Source organism: Convolutriloba macropyga, chromosome 10 (genome assembly GCF_964194025.1).
Source record: "Convolutriloba macropyga chromosome 10, txConMacr16.3, whole genome shotgun sequence".
In the NCBI taxonomy this organism is placed as follows: Eukaryota; Metazoa; Xenacoelomorpha; order Acoela; family Convolutidae; genus Convolutriloba; species Convolutriloba macropyga.
Genome location: NC_134477.1, coordinates 11,043,938 through 11,062,398, shown reverse-complemented (window position 1 = coordinate 11,062,398; position 18,461 = coordinate 11,043,938). Strand labels below are relative to the sequence as shown.

Genomic DNA, 18,461 nt, shown 5'->3' with positions numbered 1-18,461 from the left:
AACGAATCCCAGGTTGAGGTGCCATCCGGAAGTAACTTCTGGTCAGACCATCCCAGACAAAAGTGTCCACTGATCAAACTAAAGTGCGCTCAAAACAGTGTGTGCGCTCAAAGTGTGCTCAAACTTGTCGCTAATCAGACCATGCCAGACGGAAATGACCTCTGATCAGACCGAAATCATCAGACCGAAGTCTTATTGTAGGCCTCCTTTAAGTACGCTTTGTCAAGAGTTGTCCCAGAGTAGGCCTGCTCTGAGGCAGCTCTGTCAAGAGTTGTCCCAGAATAGGCCTGCTCTGATCCATCTCTGTCAAGAGTTGTCCCAGAATAGGCATGCTCTGATCCATCTCTGTCAAGAGTTGTCCCAGAGTAGGCCCGCTCTGAGCTGGCTCTGTCAAGAATTGTCCCAGAGTAGGCCTGCTCTGAGCCATCTCTGTCAAGAGTTGTCCCAGAGTAGGCCTGCTCTGAGCCATCTCTGTCAAGAGTTGTCCCAGAGTAGGCCCGCTCTGAGCTAGCTCTGTCAAGAATTGTCCCAGTGGAGGCCTGCTCTGGGCCAGCTCTGTCAAGAGTTATCCCAGAGTAGGCCCGCTCTGAGCTAGCTCTGTCAAGACTTGTCCCAGAGTAGGCCTACTCTGGGCCAGCTCTGTCAAGAGTTATCCCAGAGTAGGCCTGCTCTGAGCTAGCTCTGTCAAGACTTGTCCCAGAGTAGGCCAGCTCTGTCAAGAGTTGTCCCAGAGTAGGCCTGCTATGAGCCCAGCTCTGTCAAGGATTGCCCAGAATAATGCTACTCTGGGAGTTCTTCTGTCAATTAAAACCGCATACTTCTACTCTGGAGCTACTCTGTCAAGCGTAAAAAGTGACCTGATCAGACTCTGATCCAGCTCTGAGAGTTTCCCTGAATTTACTCTGCTCCAGCTCTGATCTACTCTGGAGGTAAGGTACGGGAAATAATAACAAAAACATTCTCTCAGATCTTGAATTAAATTTTCTCGCACTCTTCTGAAAAATTGAACAATAAACCTTTTCTGCGATGCTTTTTAAATTCATGAACTGAATTCGGCAAACAAACAAATTCTAATTCACATAAAAAATTTTAATCGCAAAAAATGATAACTGCCATAATCGACAAATACGTTCGCTAGATTTCTACGATATGTTAAATATTTTCGGCTAGCAGCACCATTCTGCGTGATTCGGCTATACGTCACAATTGTCCCTCAACTGCCAATTGGCCGCTTCCCAATTGGCCGAACATTCATTGTGGGTTGAAAAACATTCCGCTTGCTTTCGGCTAAATTCCTCCAATTCGTATTTTCGGCTTGGCGATCTCCAGAAGGTGAAAAATTGTGATTCCATCTCTGATTATGGAAAAAATCCGGAAGTGAGGGAATATTTTGGCTTTTTATGCGGAATAGTTCGGCCGTGACCAAGTGTTGAATGACGTCATCTTTGCATCCGAATCGCTGAATAGAATCGAAGCACAGCAAAGTGATTGTGAACACCAAAGATCGCATTCTGATTGGTTGATCTTGTTCAAAGTCTAAAAACAATTTTCAAAAATTATCCCAGTCAATTATAGGAGGTCAAATGTTGGCATTTAGAAATTACAGGGCTCAATGTGAAGGTGAGACTGGATAAATTTTATATCCTAATTTTAGTGACTGTTTTATTAATAAAATGTTTTGTTTTTTCATTTCGGACATGTTGGGCAGTAGTTTGACGGCTATAAAATCCTTAAAAAATGCTTATTCTTAGTGTAAGCAATGAAGTTGAGTTTGCGCACCTTCATCGGCTACACTAGCATAAATTTTCTGACCCTGAAAACTTTTCCGGTGGAGTTGTCGGGTGTTGAACGAAGACGGAATGAAAAACAAAACACAAAATAAGTCCTGAAATAATCCAAATATTTGAACGAAAAACTAATATAAAGGAAATAGATTTCTTAAAAACACAGGGATCTTTTCAACAATTGCACCCCTTTGGTACCTAGTAGAGAAACGCCCCCTTCTGTGCTATGCATTATTACAATATTAATTTGCCTAATATATTAGGTTAGATAGTTTAGATAGCCGAATTAGCTTAGTTTAAGCGAATTTGGGGACCTCTGTTCACGGCCATGCCTTTCATGCGCTGCATGATGAGCGCGCAAAGCGCGCCCACAGACCCGCCAGTTGGAAATTCTTTTAACTTTGTATTCCAATTCGGAAAACTAACATAGCATAGCGTATTTTATCCCATTCACCTTAACATAGTATGCGCATACGTGGAAAGTCATTAGTCGTCTCTGATTGGTTAATAAATTGCTCGCTTAAATACTTTTCAAGAATAACCCCCTTTTGAAAAAGCTTTTGAACAGCATTAGGCCTACAGCATTAGCCTGTTCTAAGCTGCCTTTTTTCTGATTATTGCCCACGATTCAGACTGATCTTTTTTTGTGACTATCTCCACTTTTTTTGCGTCTGAAACTTTCACGTGGTACCACCATTGCAGTCAATATTGGTCAGACTATGTTCAACCTGAAGCTATGATTAAGTAAGAGCTCATCCTCACACAGACAGCTTCACGGAGGCAGGGGATTGAACTCTCAATCATTGGCGTGTGAATCACACACCTTACCTCTCGGCTATCACGCCACTAGAGCTTCACCGGAGCTCCAGTGTTAATGTCTTTAAACCTAACTGAGATCAAAGAATTTTAAAATGACAAAAGCATTTTGAAAACTAACGTGCCAAAAACTGCAAAACAACTTATTTGCAAGTTTGATAAAAAAATGTGCTCGTCTTGGAGACAAACAGAGACAAAACAACAAAGGTCTGGACAATAGGAAAAATAAGCCAAAAATGCTAACAATTTGGATGAGATCTTGAGAATTATGTCCTCAAAACTAAATTTATGCTGCCAAATTTACATTTGACAAGCTATGAAAAATCTTCAGTGGCCCTTTTTAACTCGAAAAGCTTGCGAAAAAAAACAAAAAAATAATACTTTTTAAAAATCGCAAAAATTGCAACAACTTTTGCGTTTAAGCTGACGTTTCCAATACATATCTCAAAACAAAACATGCATAAAAAACTTTAGCTGTGAAAGACCTCTATGAACGGCCACCAACGTCAATTTAAGAACCACTTTTACAACAACTCGAAAAGAACGGCGGCAAAAACTTTAGGCCTTCAAGTTAACAATATTGAGCAATTGAAGAACTTAGATCTAGTTGAGGAATTCAGTTAAAAATATAAACAGTAAGCTGGAGGAGGGAACAATATAGATCCAAAAACACCAAACGAGTTTTCAGTAAAGGCTTTACCAATTAATTTAAGTGCAGGTCGTTAATCTAAACTTGATTGATTAATTGATTGATTGCTCAAGGTTGCACAAATAAATGCAGCGGCAAAACATTAATGGGAAACAAAAATGGCAAGTGCTCTTCGCAAACTTGTAAGTGATGTTGACAAACCCCGCACAGAATTCATTGAAGAAGTTTTAATCAATTTCTCAGCGAGATAGAGGAAATGAACTAGTATTTCTGGAGATTAAAAAGACTGATTCAATGTTTCTAAGACAAGTGCAACAAAATGGTACTTTTTAAAACAAACTATAAAATAAGAAAATGTTGCTCACTATACAAAAATTTTGAAAACAATTAAAAAATAGAACAAGACCAATCTTAAAAAAATGAAAAACCTGACAGTCAACATGATGAAACATAAGACAGGACTTAAAAATTAAACAGTTCAAAGAAGTTAACTTGTTCAAGAAAATTAGTGCACAATTAAAAATAAAAAGCAATTTCTCTTGATGTAGAAAACAGTGGAACAAATTATACTTATACTGTGTACTCAAATTTTCTCAGAAACTTTGATTACACTTGTCAGTTTCTCAGAAAACATTCACATTAAACGATAAAAAAAAACTTGCGATGCAGGAATTAGTTAGATTTTTTTAATGTTTTCCTTTAGGGCAGTGAAAAAAATGTAAAAATTGCATGCAAAAATACTCAAACGGTGATTATCGCCAATTCTATTCATTTACAGGAGTTTCTACTTGATTTTCCAAGACACGATTATACAAAAAGAGACATTAGTTAAAAATCTTAGCAATCAGCTAAAACAAAATAAAATGAAATTAATTTTTTTCCATTTAAACAGCCCTGAAAAACTAAGACTAAATTTTACAAATCGATCAAAAAATATGCTTTAAATTAAGCAAATAAAGCAAATTTCAATCAAGGTTTGTTTCATCTCTCCCCGCTTCCTCCCTCTATCGCTCGGTAGCTCGCTTGCTCGCTCGCTTCCGCCTCCCTCCCTCCCTCCCTCCCTCCCTCCCTCCCTCCCTCCCTCCCTCCCTCCCTCCCTCCCTCCCTCCCTCCCTCCCTCCCTCCCTCCGGCTTTATCAGCTGTTAAATTGCTCTCTAGTTGCTTTCAACTTCAACAAAGAATTATCCTTATCGATTCCGTGGTCCAATGATAACTTAAAAAACTGAAATTGGTTGTTGAAAACCTGGAAATGTTTGAGGGCAAACACTCTTGAAAGCAAAAACTAGCTAAAAAATTTATCAGCAGAAAAACAAAGCAAAAAAACCATGAAGCAATCTTAAAATGGAGGACGGCAGTAACCCATTTTTAGTCTTCGATGGACTTTTTGTAAACTTGGGTGCTAAAAATTTTCTCTTAACTCTACCTACAATTTTAAAAAACGAAAAAAATGAAAATACAACTGAGGTTGGTCTTTATTTTGACCTCTATTTAACATGTCTGATGATTATTCTCCAAAAACTTCAAACTTTTTCGTTTTCTGGTTTTTATCTGTCCATGTCTCTTTTTCAAAAGCAGCCCTAGTGTCATCCAAGTTTTGGTCAATTGACTTAAGCTCATAAGTAAAACGTATCCTTAAAAAATGAAAGTAGTGAAAACGTTTGTGGAAGTGTCCCAATTTCATTTGCGCAGGATACTGCAATCAAAGTATTGATATCTGTTTCAGATTTAGATAGAACAGAGGAAAAACAGTAATATAATGTAAAAATAGACAAGATGTACAATGTGTACATTAACTTCAATCAACAAATACTTCGTCAGTTTCTCCAAAAACCTTCACATTAAATGATACAAAAACAATCGATGCAGGAACTGGTAAATTTTTCTGAAATGTTTTCCTTTGCGTCAGTATAATAATTGCAAATCCTGCATGCAAAACGGCTCAATGATCTCAACAAAAATTTCAACAATGAATAAAAAATCATGTGAGCGCGATAGAATATAAGGATTAAAATAATAAAAAAATTGTCAATTTTTTGTTTTATTGGAAAACATTTCATCGCTTTTAGAAAAACTATGGAATGTTTCTCTGCAAACACAACCCTTCCCCAACAAAACCATAGGCAATGTTATTGTTTATTTACGGTAATCGCAGGCTGGGCTCTCAAAAAGCAGGAGGGAGTATCAGACAATGTTACTAAACAAACGAATCTGAAATTTAATAGAAAAATTGTAGCAAGAAGCCGTTTCTGCAAAAAAATTTGTATTTCACGTAAGAAGGCTAGTACCAACAATTTTTTTCAGATTACAACATTAAAAAATTTTTTAATAAAAGCAAAAAAACTGGGCAGAAAAAAATTGGCAGATTGTAAAACATCTTAGCAAACTTTTTTAGTGTATTTCTAAGGACAATAGCGGTCTTAAAATCTTGGAAAATGGTACGTAAAGGATATAACCGATAGAATTAACACTCGGGTTGACCACCACAAACTTTTCCTGGCAACCATTTTAAAGTCATATATGGAGTTTATGGTAACTTGGGAACAATATAGCTGACCATGAAAAAAAACAACACAGCTCGAAAAATTCCTGAAAAGCAATATGCATTGTACTTTGAGAAGAGAAAACATCGTCAAGGCACTTGAAAAAATTTAACCTTCATGCTAACTTGCAAACTATATCCAGGACCACAAATATACATGTTGCCATGTAAAACCATAAAAATCATAGTAAAAAATACAAAAAAATTCCAAGAACTATTGAACAAACAACCTGTGACCATATTAAGCCTTCGAAACAGTCAATTCAGTTAAGTGAGGTTTTTTATTTCTAGTCAACCATATCCAAGACCACAAATAACTATGGTGGTCTTGCTCATGGTTGCCAAGAAATCCATAACTTCTAGTATCTGTTAAAAAGTTCTAGATACCATGAAATTTTAAATTAGCTAGCCAAAAAAACGCGCCATAAGAGTAAGCTCACAAACAAGCATTATACAATAAAAGACAGTTTGTCTTAACCACAACAATTTTTTGTAACAACAAATAAAAAGTATTTTTCAACGAAAGAACTTTTTTCATATTTTCTCAAGCCCTGTAAAATAACTAAAGTATATGAGATATAAATTTTGCTGTTTGATTGCAGGTATTGTTTAATTATCCCGACCGGTAAAATTTTGCCAAAACTTGGAATCTTATGTGTCTTATGAGAAACAGAAGACATATCAAAGTCCTATGTGAAACAGAAAAACTTTGTGAAAAAAATTCAAAAACGATCGTTGTAAAATAAAACATTGTGGATTTGAAAACGAGAAAAAAAATTGGCGCAATTAGGAGTTAAGTTGTCTTGCTGGAGAGCAAATAGTTGAAAAAGTGTTTTGGGCCAAGGTGGTCAGATATATGTGCTGATCTGATGTTAATTCAACTAGATGCAATATGAAACTAAAAGTCAGTTACTAAGCAAAAAATAACAATCAATGAGGTAGTGTTTTGATTAAAACCATAATCAAGACCAAAAACGAAATAATTGTTCTTTTCGTAACAATACTGTAACAATCTTTTTTAAAATAAAATAAAAAATTAAAATAAAATGAAGAATTCGAATATTTGTAATCTATCTAGCGGAAAGCCCTTATGTTATGGATAGGAAAGTAACTATACAAAGAAATACTTTCAAGTTAATAAGGGACTTACAAAGCGACTGAACATGAACAAACATAATCTGCAAAGTTGCGAGTTGTTTCAGCAAAGCAAACCAATGAAACGTTCAGTACCACAGGACCGTGGCAAAGGAGTGCCTCAAATCTAAGAATATGTTCAAGCTATCTACATTACCGAAGGTTGCTGTTACCGATGTTGTTGTCATTTTTTTCAGTTCATTTTGTTTAATCAACTTTCCTGAGAAAAGAGGGATAGACGTTTAAAAAAGTAAACAATTAAAGTTTTTGTAAATTAGCCTTCGTTTCTTATGAGTACGAACTATAATTCATAGCAAAACTTGGCATCTTTCTCTCGAAACGCCATTAGTTCGGTTCGCAATCTGGGCTGGAATTGAGTATTTAGAGCTAATCTACTTGGCTGCGGATCAAAAACCGGCGGTTAAGTTTATCAGAGGCTGTGTGACCATGTAAATTGTCCTCCTATTATGATGCTCTCTTGTCAACAAACAATTTAATTTATAGAAGATGTAGAAAATTTTAATATTTTTGTTTGAATGTGACTCAGTTATTTTGAACGTGATTTATATTCATTAACACCACTTGCATATCTTTTTGTTCTAGCCAACATGATTGTAGCCTGGAAGCTTGAATTGGAGCCGAAATGCAACATATAAGAAACTGCTTACTCTTGCTGTTACTTCAAGGAGGTTGTGACAGATGACATCAGCACTGAATCAGTCTAGAGACAGTATGTTTTTTAGGATGGCCAGTACTCTGTTCATCTCATAATTTACAATGACTAGTCTTGATTTTTGAGTAAAATTTAATGCTTGAAAAATAATATGTTCAGCTTAAGTCCCGCTAACAAAGTTTGCTTCACATGCGATTCGAACTTCCGCGTGGGTACGTGTAATATTTAATTTGGGTAGCAAGTCGTAACCACTAAGCTAAGTGGGCTTTTTAGTAATTGCCTAAAATTAGCTTATGTATAAATAGTTTGCATACTACTATAGTAATTACCAGTCATAAGCTACAAAAGTATGACAATGTTCTGCATAGACTTAATTTTAGGGTATGAGTAATTTTCAGACTGGATAAATTATCAGACTGGAGTATGGATAAATTCAGCAACTGTATGACCTCAATACAGTCATAATGAAGGGAAACTGCAGATAAAAAAACTTAAAATATTCGGGAGATGCAATGTTTCAGAACTGAATTTCGTGTTTTTTATTGAACTATACTGGTTCAGCGCTGAAATGCTCTGAGACTCCAGTCCATGTTGGTACCTTTTCTATAATAATTTACTGGCTATTGGGTTTTGAAGTGTGTGAAAAAATGGTCTGTGACCTAATAGGTTAATAGATGAATATATTAAGGTGCTGATTTCTTCATAATTTAAATAAAATTGCACATATCTTACATGGTGCCGTGAATATTAGCCGAAAGGAAAATTAGCTGAATGAAATATTTGCCGAAAAGCAGACATTAACCAATCAGAATTGACAACGCACAAATGTTATCACAAGAAGGATCTTTTCAACAATTGCCCCCCCCCCCTTTGGTACCTAGTAGAGAATCGCCTCCCCTTTTGTGCTATACTTTACCACAATATTACTTGGCCTACACTTTAGATAGCCGAATATTAGTTTAAGCGCAATTGCGGACCGCTGTTCATGGCCATGCCTCTCATGCGCTGTGGGATGTAATCCGGAAATCGCGGGTCGGTTATCGCGGCGAAGCCGCGATGCGCGCGAAGCGCGCCCACCGACCCGCCAGTCGGAAATTCTTTTCGCTTTGTATTCCGGTTCGGCTAATTGCTATACCACGGTGTATTTTATTCTATTCAATTTAATAGCATGTGCATGCGTGGAAAGTTATTAGTCGTCTCTGATTGGTTAATAAATAGCTCGCTTAAATTCTATTCAAGAATAGCCCCCCCTTTTGCAAAAGGGGGGGGCAATTGTTGAAAAGATCCCACGAGAATAACATGTTTTGCCGTGATATTTTGTTCGGTTGTGATAGATTCATGTAAAGTCCCAGACGCCGGTGAGGCACGGCCAAATGCGTTAATTTCATGTGTTAGCGAGTTAGATAATTGCGCGTCCCACTTATGTTTGCTTACAGCAATTATCTCAGCAATTAGTTCTTCTAATTTTCCTAGTTTTGAATTTTCGGCTAATTTTTACGTCGGCTAATATTCCAAACGCCATCTAATATACATAGAGTACAACGTATAAAAATAAATAAAAGTTATTTTGCTTCTGCGTAATCGCAGCGGAGCAGCATTAGACCTTTTAGTCTGCATTAACAGACACTCTTGGATAGTTCAGAGATCACAAGAGAAACAAAACATCTTATACCCTTGAACGCATTAACTCTTCGTTAAATTGCTTGTCTCATTTGACTGTGCAACATTCTTTTCGTAAATGCAATTCGTAAAACGAAACGTTCTAAAGTTTTTAAGGAATAGATTAATTGAAGCTTTAATTATTTGAGGATAATTGGGGATAATTGAGCATAAATGAGGATTATGGAGGATAATTGAGGATATTTCTTTACCTACAATACATATAAAATGGTAACGAACTCTCGAAATTTTTTCATAACAATAAAACAGGTTCTAAAAAACACGTCTTGTAGGTAATTTAGTCTTGAACATAATTCTCAAATAAAATAGTTCAAAGTTGTGCAAACCAAAAAACAAACAAAAATTTGAATCAATTCCTTTTTTCGTATATCTGTGATCGTAATTCCTCGTACTTCAATTATCGTAATTCCTTTATCAAGATAGCAGTGAAACAGCACAAAAGGTGCGCTTGGTAACAGAGGCAAAACAAAAGAAACAAGATTGTAAGGAAAATCTGAAGAAATGCTTTCTAACAAAACGCAAACCATCACCTTAACTCCTCTTTAGGAGCCTTCAAATATTAGAAAACGGAAACAGCCTTTTTCGAAAGTAAAACTAAAAAGGGATTTAAGTAAGTGTCTATCAGGTTGAAACTTATTCCTAAAAACTTTTTGTGCTTTTTTTGGGTTGATTTTTGCTACAAGTATGTTTAATCGCACCAACTTTTTGCTAAGCTAATTAAGAAGCTTCTCTTTATGCCAATGACAGATTAAATTAATACAAAACAATCTGTTGAATAACAACCAATTTGGACTCGAAAACGAAAATTTTCAACAGATGCAGTATTGTTTTTTACAGAAATAGTAATAGAAAAGATTAAAAATGGAAAAACATTGCAGCAATTTTTAGACCTTGCAAATGCATTCAATTCAATTTCGCATAAAATCTACCTTAAAAAAGGCAGAGTACTTCAACTTCTCTAAGCCCGAAAAAAAACTTATTAAAATCTTTTCCCGAAGAAAGATCACAAGGCCTTAAAATAGATTCCGAGGTGTCAGCAAAAATTTTTGTTTATTTTAGAGTACCCCAAAGACACAGTTTTAGGACCCTTTGATTTTCTTTTATATGTTAACCATATGAACCAGAAACAATTGGAAATGTTTTATTGGAGAGAGACAGGTACTTCACGGAAAATCAACTGATCTTGGAAGCTGATGAAAAAATCGCTTCTTTATTTTTTGCCAAGGACGAAATAGAACCAAAAATCACATAAAAATGATTTTGAGAAAATCCTTTGAGGGTTGTCGTTGTTAAGGAAAAAAATTGACAAAAAATTGTCATTTGAAATACATCTGAATTTTTTTAAAGAAAAATGGCGGTTACCATTCGATCACTATATCTGCTAAGAAACCATATACCTCTGGAAGTAAGGCTGCATGTTTTCAAATCTTTAGTCCTCTCTCATTTGCCATAAAAAGGAGTTTTGTTTACAAACCTTTTCAGCAAAAAACTAACAGAGTATAAATCGACAGATTAACTGGGGCATCAATGTGTAATATATGCGTCGTGAATTTGATTATTGCCATGATCTTTTTCTCAAATCACATGTCCTACCAGCTAATTTAACTTTTTCAAAAATTTACTTTGTCAAAACAAACGGTCACAACAGCTGATACTAAGAACGCGGAAATATACTAAGTCGAGTCAGAGATCATTGATTTTAGAGAGCATACAAAAGTAGATTAGGTTACTTTTTAGTGTAAGAGCAACGGGAAAATTTTTTTTCAAAAAAAACTTGATCAGAGTTCTTGCAATGTCAGCATGAAAATATACAATTAGACAAACAAATAGGACCATTCGGTTTTTGTTTATATATAGAGGAACGAACAGCTTAATGGGCAACATTAATCAAAAACCAGTAGATTTGTATAATTTTGATTATTCGAATAGATGTTGCTGATTATTCCGAAGGCATGTAAACTTTAACTTTTCGGCTATACTAACTATTTACATTTTTGGAAAGAAAAAGAATTTGTTTTTCCTCTTAATACAAGTATACTAAACTATTTGGTTTTAATTTTCGTTTACTTAAGTCAAAACAAGTTTACACGCTTTTTCTTCACAATTTCCAAGGATAGAGAATATAGACATGACAAAATCCGTTTCACAATTTTGAAAAAGAATTTTGAAAAAAAAATTGGAAAGTTTGAAAGAGGTCGCACGTCTCATCATTAGTGGTTTCGGAAATGAACGTACTCTAACCCGGTTGCCTTGGTCAATTTTCAAGATCTGAGAGATGTATTGGTAACTTCTACTTTAACTGCGATAAAGTACAATTTTGTAACGACAATTGAAATCAAAAATGAGAAAATGCTGTTGACATTTTGTGCTTAGGAACTGTTCGAGCGAAATGGTTAGGAACCTAACAAACTGAAATAAACAAACAATTGTGTAAACCAAATAAACAAAGAAAGTTAGAGAAAAAAGAAAAAAAACAATATTTACGGCGCTAAAGCACAAAACAAAAATGTAAATGCAAAACATTCCCTTTTGAACTCTTTTGTCAACTTGAACCTTAGTCTATGATTTGCTTTATTTTGTAATGTTCACTATTTTGAATGAAAATAAAGCAACCTGATTTACAGAATTCGACTTTCGTTACCTTAAAAGGCGATGACGCAGAAAACCTTAACATTGGGCGCGGGGGGCTTTTCTGCAATAGTGACGCCGTTTATGGAGACTGTTTGTACCTTCTCGGCGTGTCCTTTGCCTTACCTATGTCGATCAAAATCAGTCCAAATAAAAAAAATCACGATCGTGTACGTGCAGAATGTAAAAAATCGATCACTGCCGTAGCCGCGATCAAAAACATTCTCTAGTAGTCTAAATATGTAGCACCCTTGATTTGAAAATCAAAAAGATAAAGAAATACTTTATAATTGAGACCACCGTGATAGAATGTTCAAATTTCGATTAAAAAAGTTAGATAAAAAAACACTGAATTCCGAGCCATATCAACGAGTATACTTTTGATGTTAGTCCGGCAGTGTAATTATTTAAATGGATTTATTATTTACAAATTACAACAGCAAACTTTAGTTATTTCAAATTATGTCGCATATCTGAAAATAAAAATTAATTAAGTTTATAATGTCAACCCAACCAGTAAACAGTTCTAATTCAATTTTCCAAATTTAAAGTCATGCCATGTTGAACAAGTAACCTTCCACAGAAAAGGGATCATTTTGTAAGTTGAGCAGAAGAAAGTTCTATGTTGCCTGGGGAAACTTTTTTGTCTTGTTTGATTTTAATTTCACTTGGTAGTTCAATCCAATCTAGTATCGGTAATCTAACAAACGAGTTTCGCATTTTGATAGAGGAAAATTTTTGGTCCCAGAACAATTTTTTTGTCCTTATAGACTCATGAAGATTCCAGGTAATTAAAGGATGTCCGATGTTGGTGAAAAAGCAGGTCGTAACTGTTTTTTTTTTCAAAAGTATTGCATTTTTTTAAAAAAGAGCTTTACGGGGAGTATTTTCCGACTGCATTTAAAATCTTGAACAGATTCGAATTTTTGTCTGAAAAAGGTTGCTCGTAACGACCAGTTAAGCTGTTTTTTGAGAGATATTATTAAATTTTTCTCAAGTGCAAGAATGATAACTGCTGAGTAGTGCAAGTGACATAATACCGGGGCATTTAAGACAAGTATCAAAAGTTTTTGTGGAATTGATTTTCTAAAAGCATAAATTGTTTTATTCCTCGGGCCATTTTTCGTAGGATATGCTTCACTTCCTCTTGAAACGTTAAATTGCTGTTTAAACGAACCCCAAAATATTTTACATCAGGTTTCTCGTCTATTGGAATTGAATCTATATTTATCTGTTCATTGAAATCTTTTGTTTTGCTCTTACCAAATATCTTGATTTCAGTTTTAGAGGTATTAATTGTGAGTTAATGTTCATGAATCTATCGAATAAGTTTGTTTGCATTTTGCTCTAACTTGATTTTGCTTTTGTCAATGGAGGTATCAAAAGTTAAAATAACGGTATCGTCAGCATATTGTATAAGTTCAGTTTCATTGTCAACTCTTGTTGCCATGTCATTAATATATAGATTAATTAGGAGCGGACCAAGTACTGTTCCTTGTGGTACACCTCTATGAAGCATTAGTCCGTCTGATATGCAATCTTGTAGTACAACGAATTGACGGACGTTTGTAACAAACCTTCTTAAGAGATTTTTTGAGCTCTCATCAAAACCTAAGTTGCCAAACGTGATATCCAAAATGTCGTGATTGATAGAATCAAAAGCCTTTGATAGGTCAAGAAATGCTGTTTTGACAAAATTGTTAGCGTCAGTTTGTGTTTTGATGAATTCTGTACAAACTAATAGGGAATTGATGAAAATTTGTTCCTAAAACCATACTGATTATTAATTTGTTGTCGAGAAGGTACTCACAAATTTAATCCCTCAAGATGGTTTCAATGATCTTAAAAAAGCATGAGGTAATGGAAATTGGGATTAACAAAAGAAAAAGGAGAAAAGGCTGAGTTCATGTAAATTAACAATCAAAAGAGAAACAATTAAATTCTTTTTTACATAAATTTTCGACCCGTCAAAAAAAAAGAAATTGCGATTTTTCAAAATAACACAATGTCCTTGATGTTATTCCCAGATAGGAGTTTCAGCAGAAAGGAGGACGCTGATAGGGCCGAACCGGTGCAGACGAAAGGGCCCTAAAATGAGATTCGAAGCCAAATAATTCTCATCCTCTGATTGGCTGATCTTACGCTCATTGCTTTAAAGGACGCTTTTGTCAAAAATACTTACAAAGTAGCGCAACAAAGGTCTTTCTATAGTCGCAACAAAGATTTATCCGGCTCGACAATTAAAGGTATACTGCTGATGAATGTAAATGTATGTAAATGTAAATAAACGGTTTGTTAAAAGTTTGATAATGTGACACCCGTGTAACTTATTTTGTTCTTATATCAAAATATGATTCCTAACTAATGTTAAATTTAAAGTTCAGTGAAAAATTGACCACGTTTCCTGATATTGCCTAAAAATTGTATAGTTCATGTATGCACTGGAACTCGGTCTGGATATTTTTAATCTGATTTTTACAAAGACAGTCAAAATGAGAAAAATCCTTTGTCATCCAATTATCTAGTCTTTTTAGATATAAAATTCGGAGCGCACTAATGACAAAGTTCATCATTTTCAGATCATGAACAAAATGTATTATAAAACTAAGTACGTTTTGTCTGCAAACGTTTCTTCACAAAAACCTTTCATTTCCTTGCCTTTCAGGACATATTTTGACAATTTTTGACTTTTTTCGACTAGATTTTCGATGATTAAATGAAATCTCAAAGATAGGTTTTCTATGTTCAACTAAAAATTAGAAGTTCCCAACGATGGGTTTCCTATGACCAGAGAAAAATAAGGAACCACTGACCCGTCGAAAGACTTTTTATGAAATTTCTAGGATCCGTCAATGGGATTCAATGGTAGCTCGACCCGGTTACCTAATAGACAACTTTCCACATATGGCAATTCACCAAATTTCATCAAAATTCAATATAACCCGGACCACTCTAGCATTGCAATTCAATGCTGATTCAGGGCAAAAACCATACTGGATTTTGTCCGGGCATTGCTCTGTTCATGTCCCACTTTTTAATGTACAGTCTGGTTTTTAGAGATCAATGAGTCATTCAACTGACTTTTTCTGAGCATGAAAGTTTTCAGCCTCTGTTATCTGTCTGGGCATAACTAAATTTATTCTTCCGTTTGCCTGATTAGCAATAATTGCCGGCTGACAATTATCTGCGCATAAAGGCGCGTATAAATTAACCACTTTTATATGCCGTCTCAAGAGGCTATTAAATTTTCACTACTGCATTTGTTTGCACTTAATAGAAACGAAACAAACGAGATCAAAATTTCGCTCGCAGCGTGTGCATATTCGGGCACCGAAATCTAATGCAACAAAGGAACAAAACCTTGCAAGACGCCAGCAACACTTGATACTTTAGTCTTCGGGCTTCAATTTAATGATGTTGATCTTTTTGATAAATGATCCCTGATGTATCTCTAAATGGTCTTTAAAAGATATCTGATAAATGCGGCTATTTAGTCTCTTGATGCAATTATTCCAGTAACTCGAGGTCCAATACGTGAACCCAGTAAACAAAATCAGTAAACAAACTATAAACAAAGTAAAAAGTAAAACAAAAGTATCATTTACACTATAAACAATAAAGACAGAACAAATTTAAGGGAACCATGGAAGACTCCGACGACTCCGACTCCGACTCCGACTTCAACTTCTACTCCGACCTCAACTTCGACTCCGACTCCAACTCCGACTTCAGCTTGATGTTGTTATTCATACTTTGTTGATGTCGCTTTAGATTCGATCTATAGATGGTTCTAAACTCGCAAAGGTCGCACTTCGTGGGCTCAATGCTATGCTCGTGAACAAGTGCTACATGCCTCGCGGTATTGTACTGTGCACGTGACACGAAGTCACAATGCGCGCACTCATATCTTTCTCCTTGCGTTCAATTACAATAACCTTCTCACTCGGCGCCCGTCTTTTATGCATCTTCATCATTAGATCGCCCCTTTCATTATCAATATCAACTACCTTTTTTAACGTAACAGTGACATGACATGTTTTTTTCTCCGGATCACCAACAATAAAAAGCAATTCTTTCTCGCACTCAATGATCGAACTATGGAATTCAAATGTCACTTGTATATTTTTCATTTCAATAAACAAATTCAATCAAGCAGTGAAGGAAGTCTCACAAGGAAGTCAAGAAAACAAGTTTCAATCAGATCTGAAAAACACAACAAATGAAGACCATTGAATCTACTATTCAAACACTGGAAAACGATAAATATAAATAGACTGATTAACACCGGGTTTTACACCCCACGGGCGAAAGCCCGAAGCTTTTACTACTTTTATATACATTGGTGCATTCACATGGGGTGAATTCAGGTGGAAACCGTTGAGGTCGGCGGAGGTCGGTTGAGGTCGTCGGAGGTTGTCGGAGGTCGGTGGAAGTCATTGTGCGAGTTAGTTGTGGTGTAGTTAGTAGAAGTAGCTAGAATAGCTCGTGAGGGTATCGCCATGTTAAAAAATCATGCATGAAATCGAGTTATTTAAAGTTTTCAAATATTGCTATGTACAGTCTGTCAGTTCTTTGTATCTACAGTCTGATTTGAAACATTCTGTGCAGCGTTGACCAATAATGTAAATGAGGCTGCAAAGAAGGATAGACTGGGATGTTTCCTAATCGACTCTGGGCAGACTGGCAAAGTTATTTATACTGCTATTTGTCTGGTACAGTAATGGCTACAATAGAAAGTCAATGGTACAGCGCTGAAACCCACTGCGACTAAAGTACGGGAAATTAGAACCAGCCGACCCAAGAATCCGTTTCAATTTTCTTCCAAGCCAATGTAGATCAGTTGATTGAAAGTGTCTCTAAAATTAACTCATTAAATGAATCTATCTTTGTAAGTCGGAAGCATATGGGGTGACTACATTAGAAATGTTTTCAGAAAAATGCATGCATTTTGGTTGCTGATTTTTGTTTAAACAAAGAGGAAACAAATTACAGTACTCTCTCATTTTTAACCCCACCTTCTGGTGACAAGCTTGATGGTATCGAGTTGAACCTTGAATGTTTTTAGGAAATTATTTTGTGAGCATGTAAAAACGAGGCTTGAAAAGCTCCAAATGGTGAAAAATTTCGTAAAATCCAAAGTATCCTTCGAGAAATGAAAATCCGAAACCTTTTCCTCCTGAAATAATTAAGTATTCAGTTTTTCAGAAGCTTTTTGATGATACGACTTTTATATCTTTCTGCAAATATTGGTTATCAAAAAAAATGTTGCAAAGATTGCGATTTTATTAGTTCTCCGTATGTTTTTGTATTTGTATTTAGTGTTTCCATCTGTGTTTTCATATTTATTTATTTATTTTTCCGACTCCCGAACTTGGGGTCAACGTCAAGGTCGGAGAATTGGAAAAACAGTTGAATAAATCGAAACTTTTCTATTAGTTTTCTATTAGTTTTCAATTAGAATAAACAATTAAACCAGACAACGCAATTCAAAAATCACGTACCTGCAATTTTTAGGAGTACTCTTTGACGTAAATTTTATTGACGGTGACTATCAAATTCAAAAAAGAATAAAAATAGTCAATTCAATTGCTGCTTTTACGCATTAATATTTTTGCGAAACTAAATTCATCAGTAAAAATTAAAACTTTGTTCAATACAACTGGCAGCTAGCAGAAAACGTAGGAACTAACGCGATCTAGCATGCCAGTCATCTTTGACAGCAAAAATTTTGCTTTTAATTCATATTCATGATAAAAAGGTGTTAAAAGGGTCCCTGGAATCCGGCAAAGATAGAATTCGGCAAATTTTTAAGCAGTGTCATAAAATTCTGCATGTCGGTGGATAATTAACGTTTGTTCATGAAAAACTACACACATTATAGAAACAAATAGTTCAAATGAGAAATTTTCACGATAATGGAGTCTGCTGTTAAGACAGTAATCGGTGAAATTTCGGAGTTCACTTGTTCTGACGTCATTCATTGACACACAATTGTCATATTATTTTTTGACGTAGAATCTGTGTAATTGTTCCGACACCCACTTGAGTGGGAAGGGAGGAACCATATACTCAAATGGTTTTTTTGTTCATCGTAGAGAACTGTGAAAGGTATCACTAAAAAAGAACGTCCTACGTAGAACATGGAACTAAAAAGATTTCTTCAAATTTGGTTATTTACAGGGAGTAATCCAGGTTAAAAGTTTTGTAAATAATTGACAGTTTTTATTCACATTGTGCTAAAATTTGGCTGAATTTTGCTTTTATAAGTTTAAAAATGTTAAAATTTATAATGATAGAGTGTTATTGTTTTTCTTAAAGATAGAAGAGCGTTGCTGAATAGTTTGATTGATTATTTTTGTTAGCTTTTTTCGATAAAATTTTCAAAATTCAAAATTTTGTCATCAAAAAGGGCTCAGAATACGGTTCTTTTGGTACACCGCGTTAAAATTTGCCAAAAGTAGAGACCTGTAAACCGCTGATATTGCTTCTGTAATCTTCAAAAAAATTGCTATTTGAAAATAGGCTCAATATAAAAGTCTTCTAGAACTAAAATTCTG

The 18,461-nt window shown here is 35.2% G+C and overlaps 1 protein-coding gene across 3 annotated transcripts in view; it reads right to left on the bottom strand.

Moving 5' to 3' along the window:
- Positions 1-983: 983 nt before the first annotated feature.
- Positions 984-18,461, bottom strand: part of LOC142348305 (uncharacterized) — a 28,731-nt gene continuing 11,253 nt past the window's right edge. For 2 of the 3 annotated variants that reach the window (XR_012760720.1, XM_075399604.1), the window contains exon 2: positions 984-1,536. Coding sequence is in view for 2 of the 3 variants with exons in the window: in XM_075399604.1 (XP_075255719.1) it covers positions 1,214-1,536 (323 nt within the window). In the remaining variant the exon portion in view is untranslated. Of the gene's footprint in view, positions 1,537-6,939; positions 7,011-18,461 lie in introns of those variants that run through there. The other variant, XM_075399605.1, reaches the window with a different exon arrangement.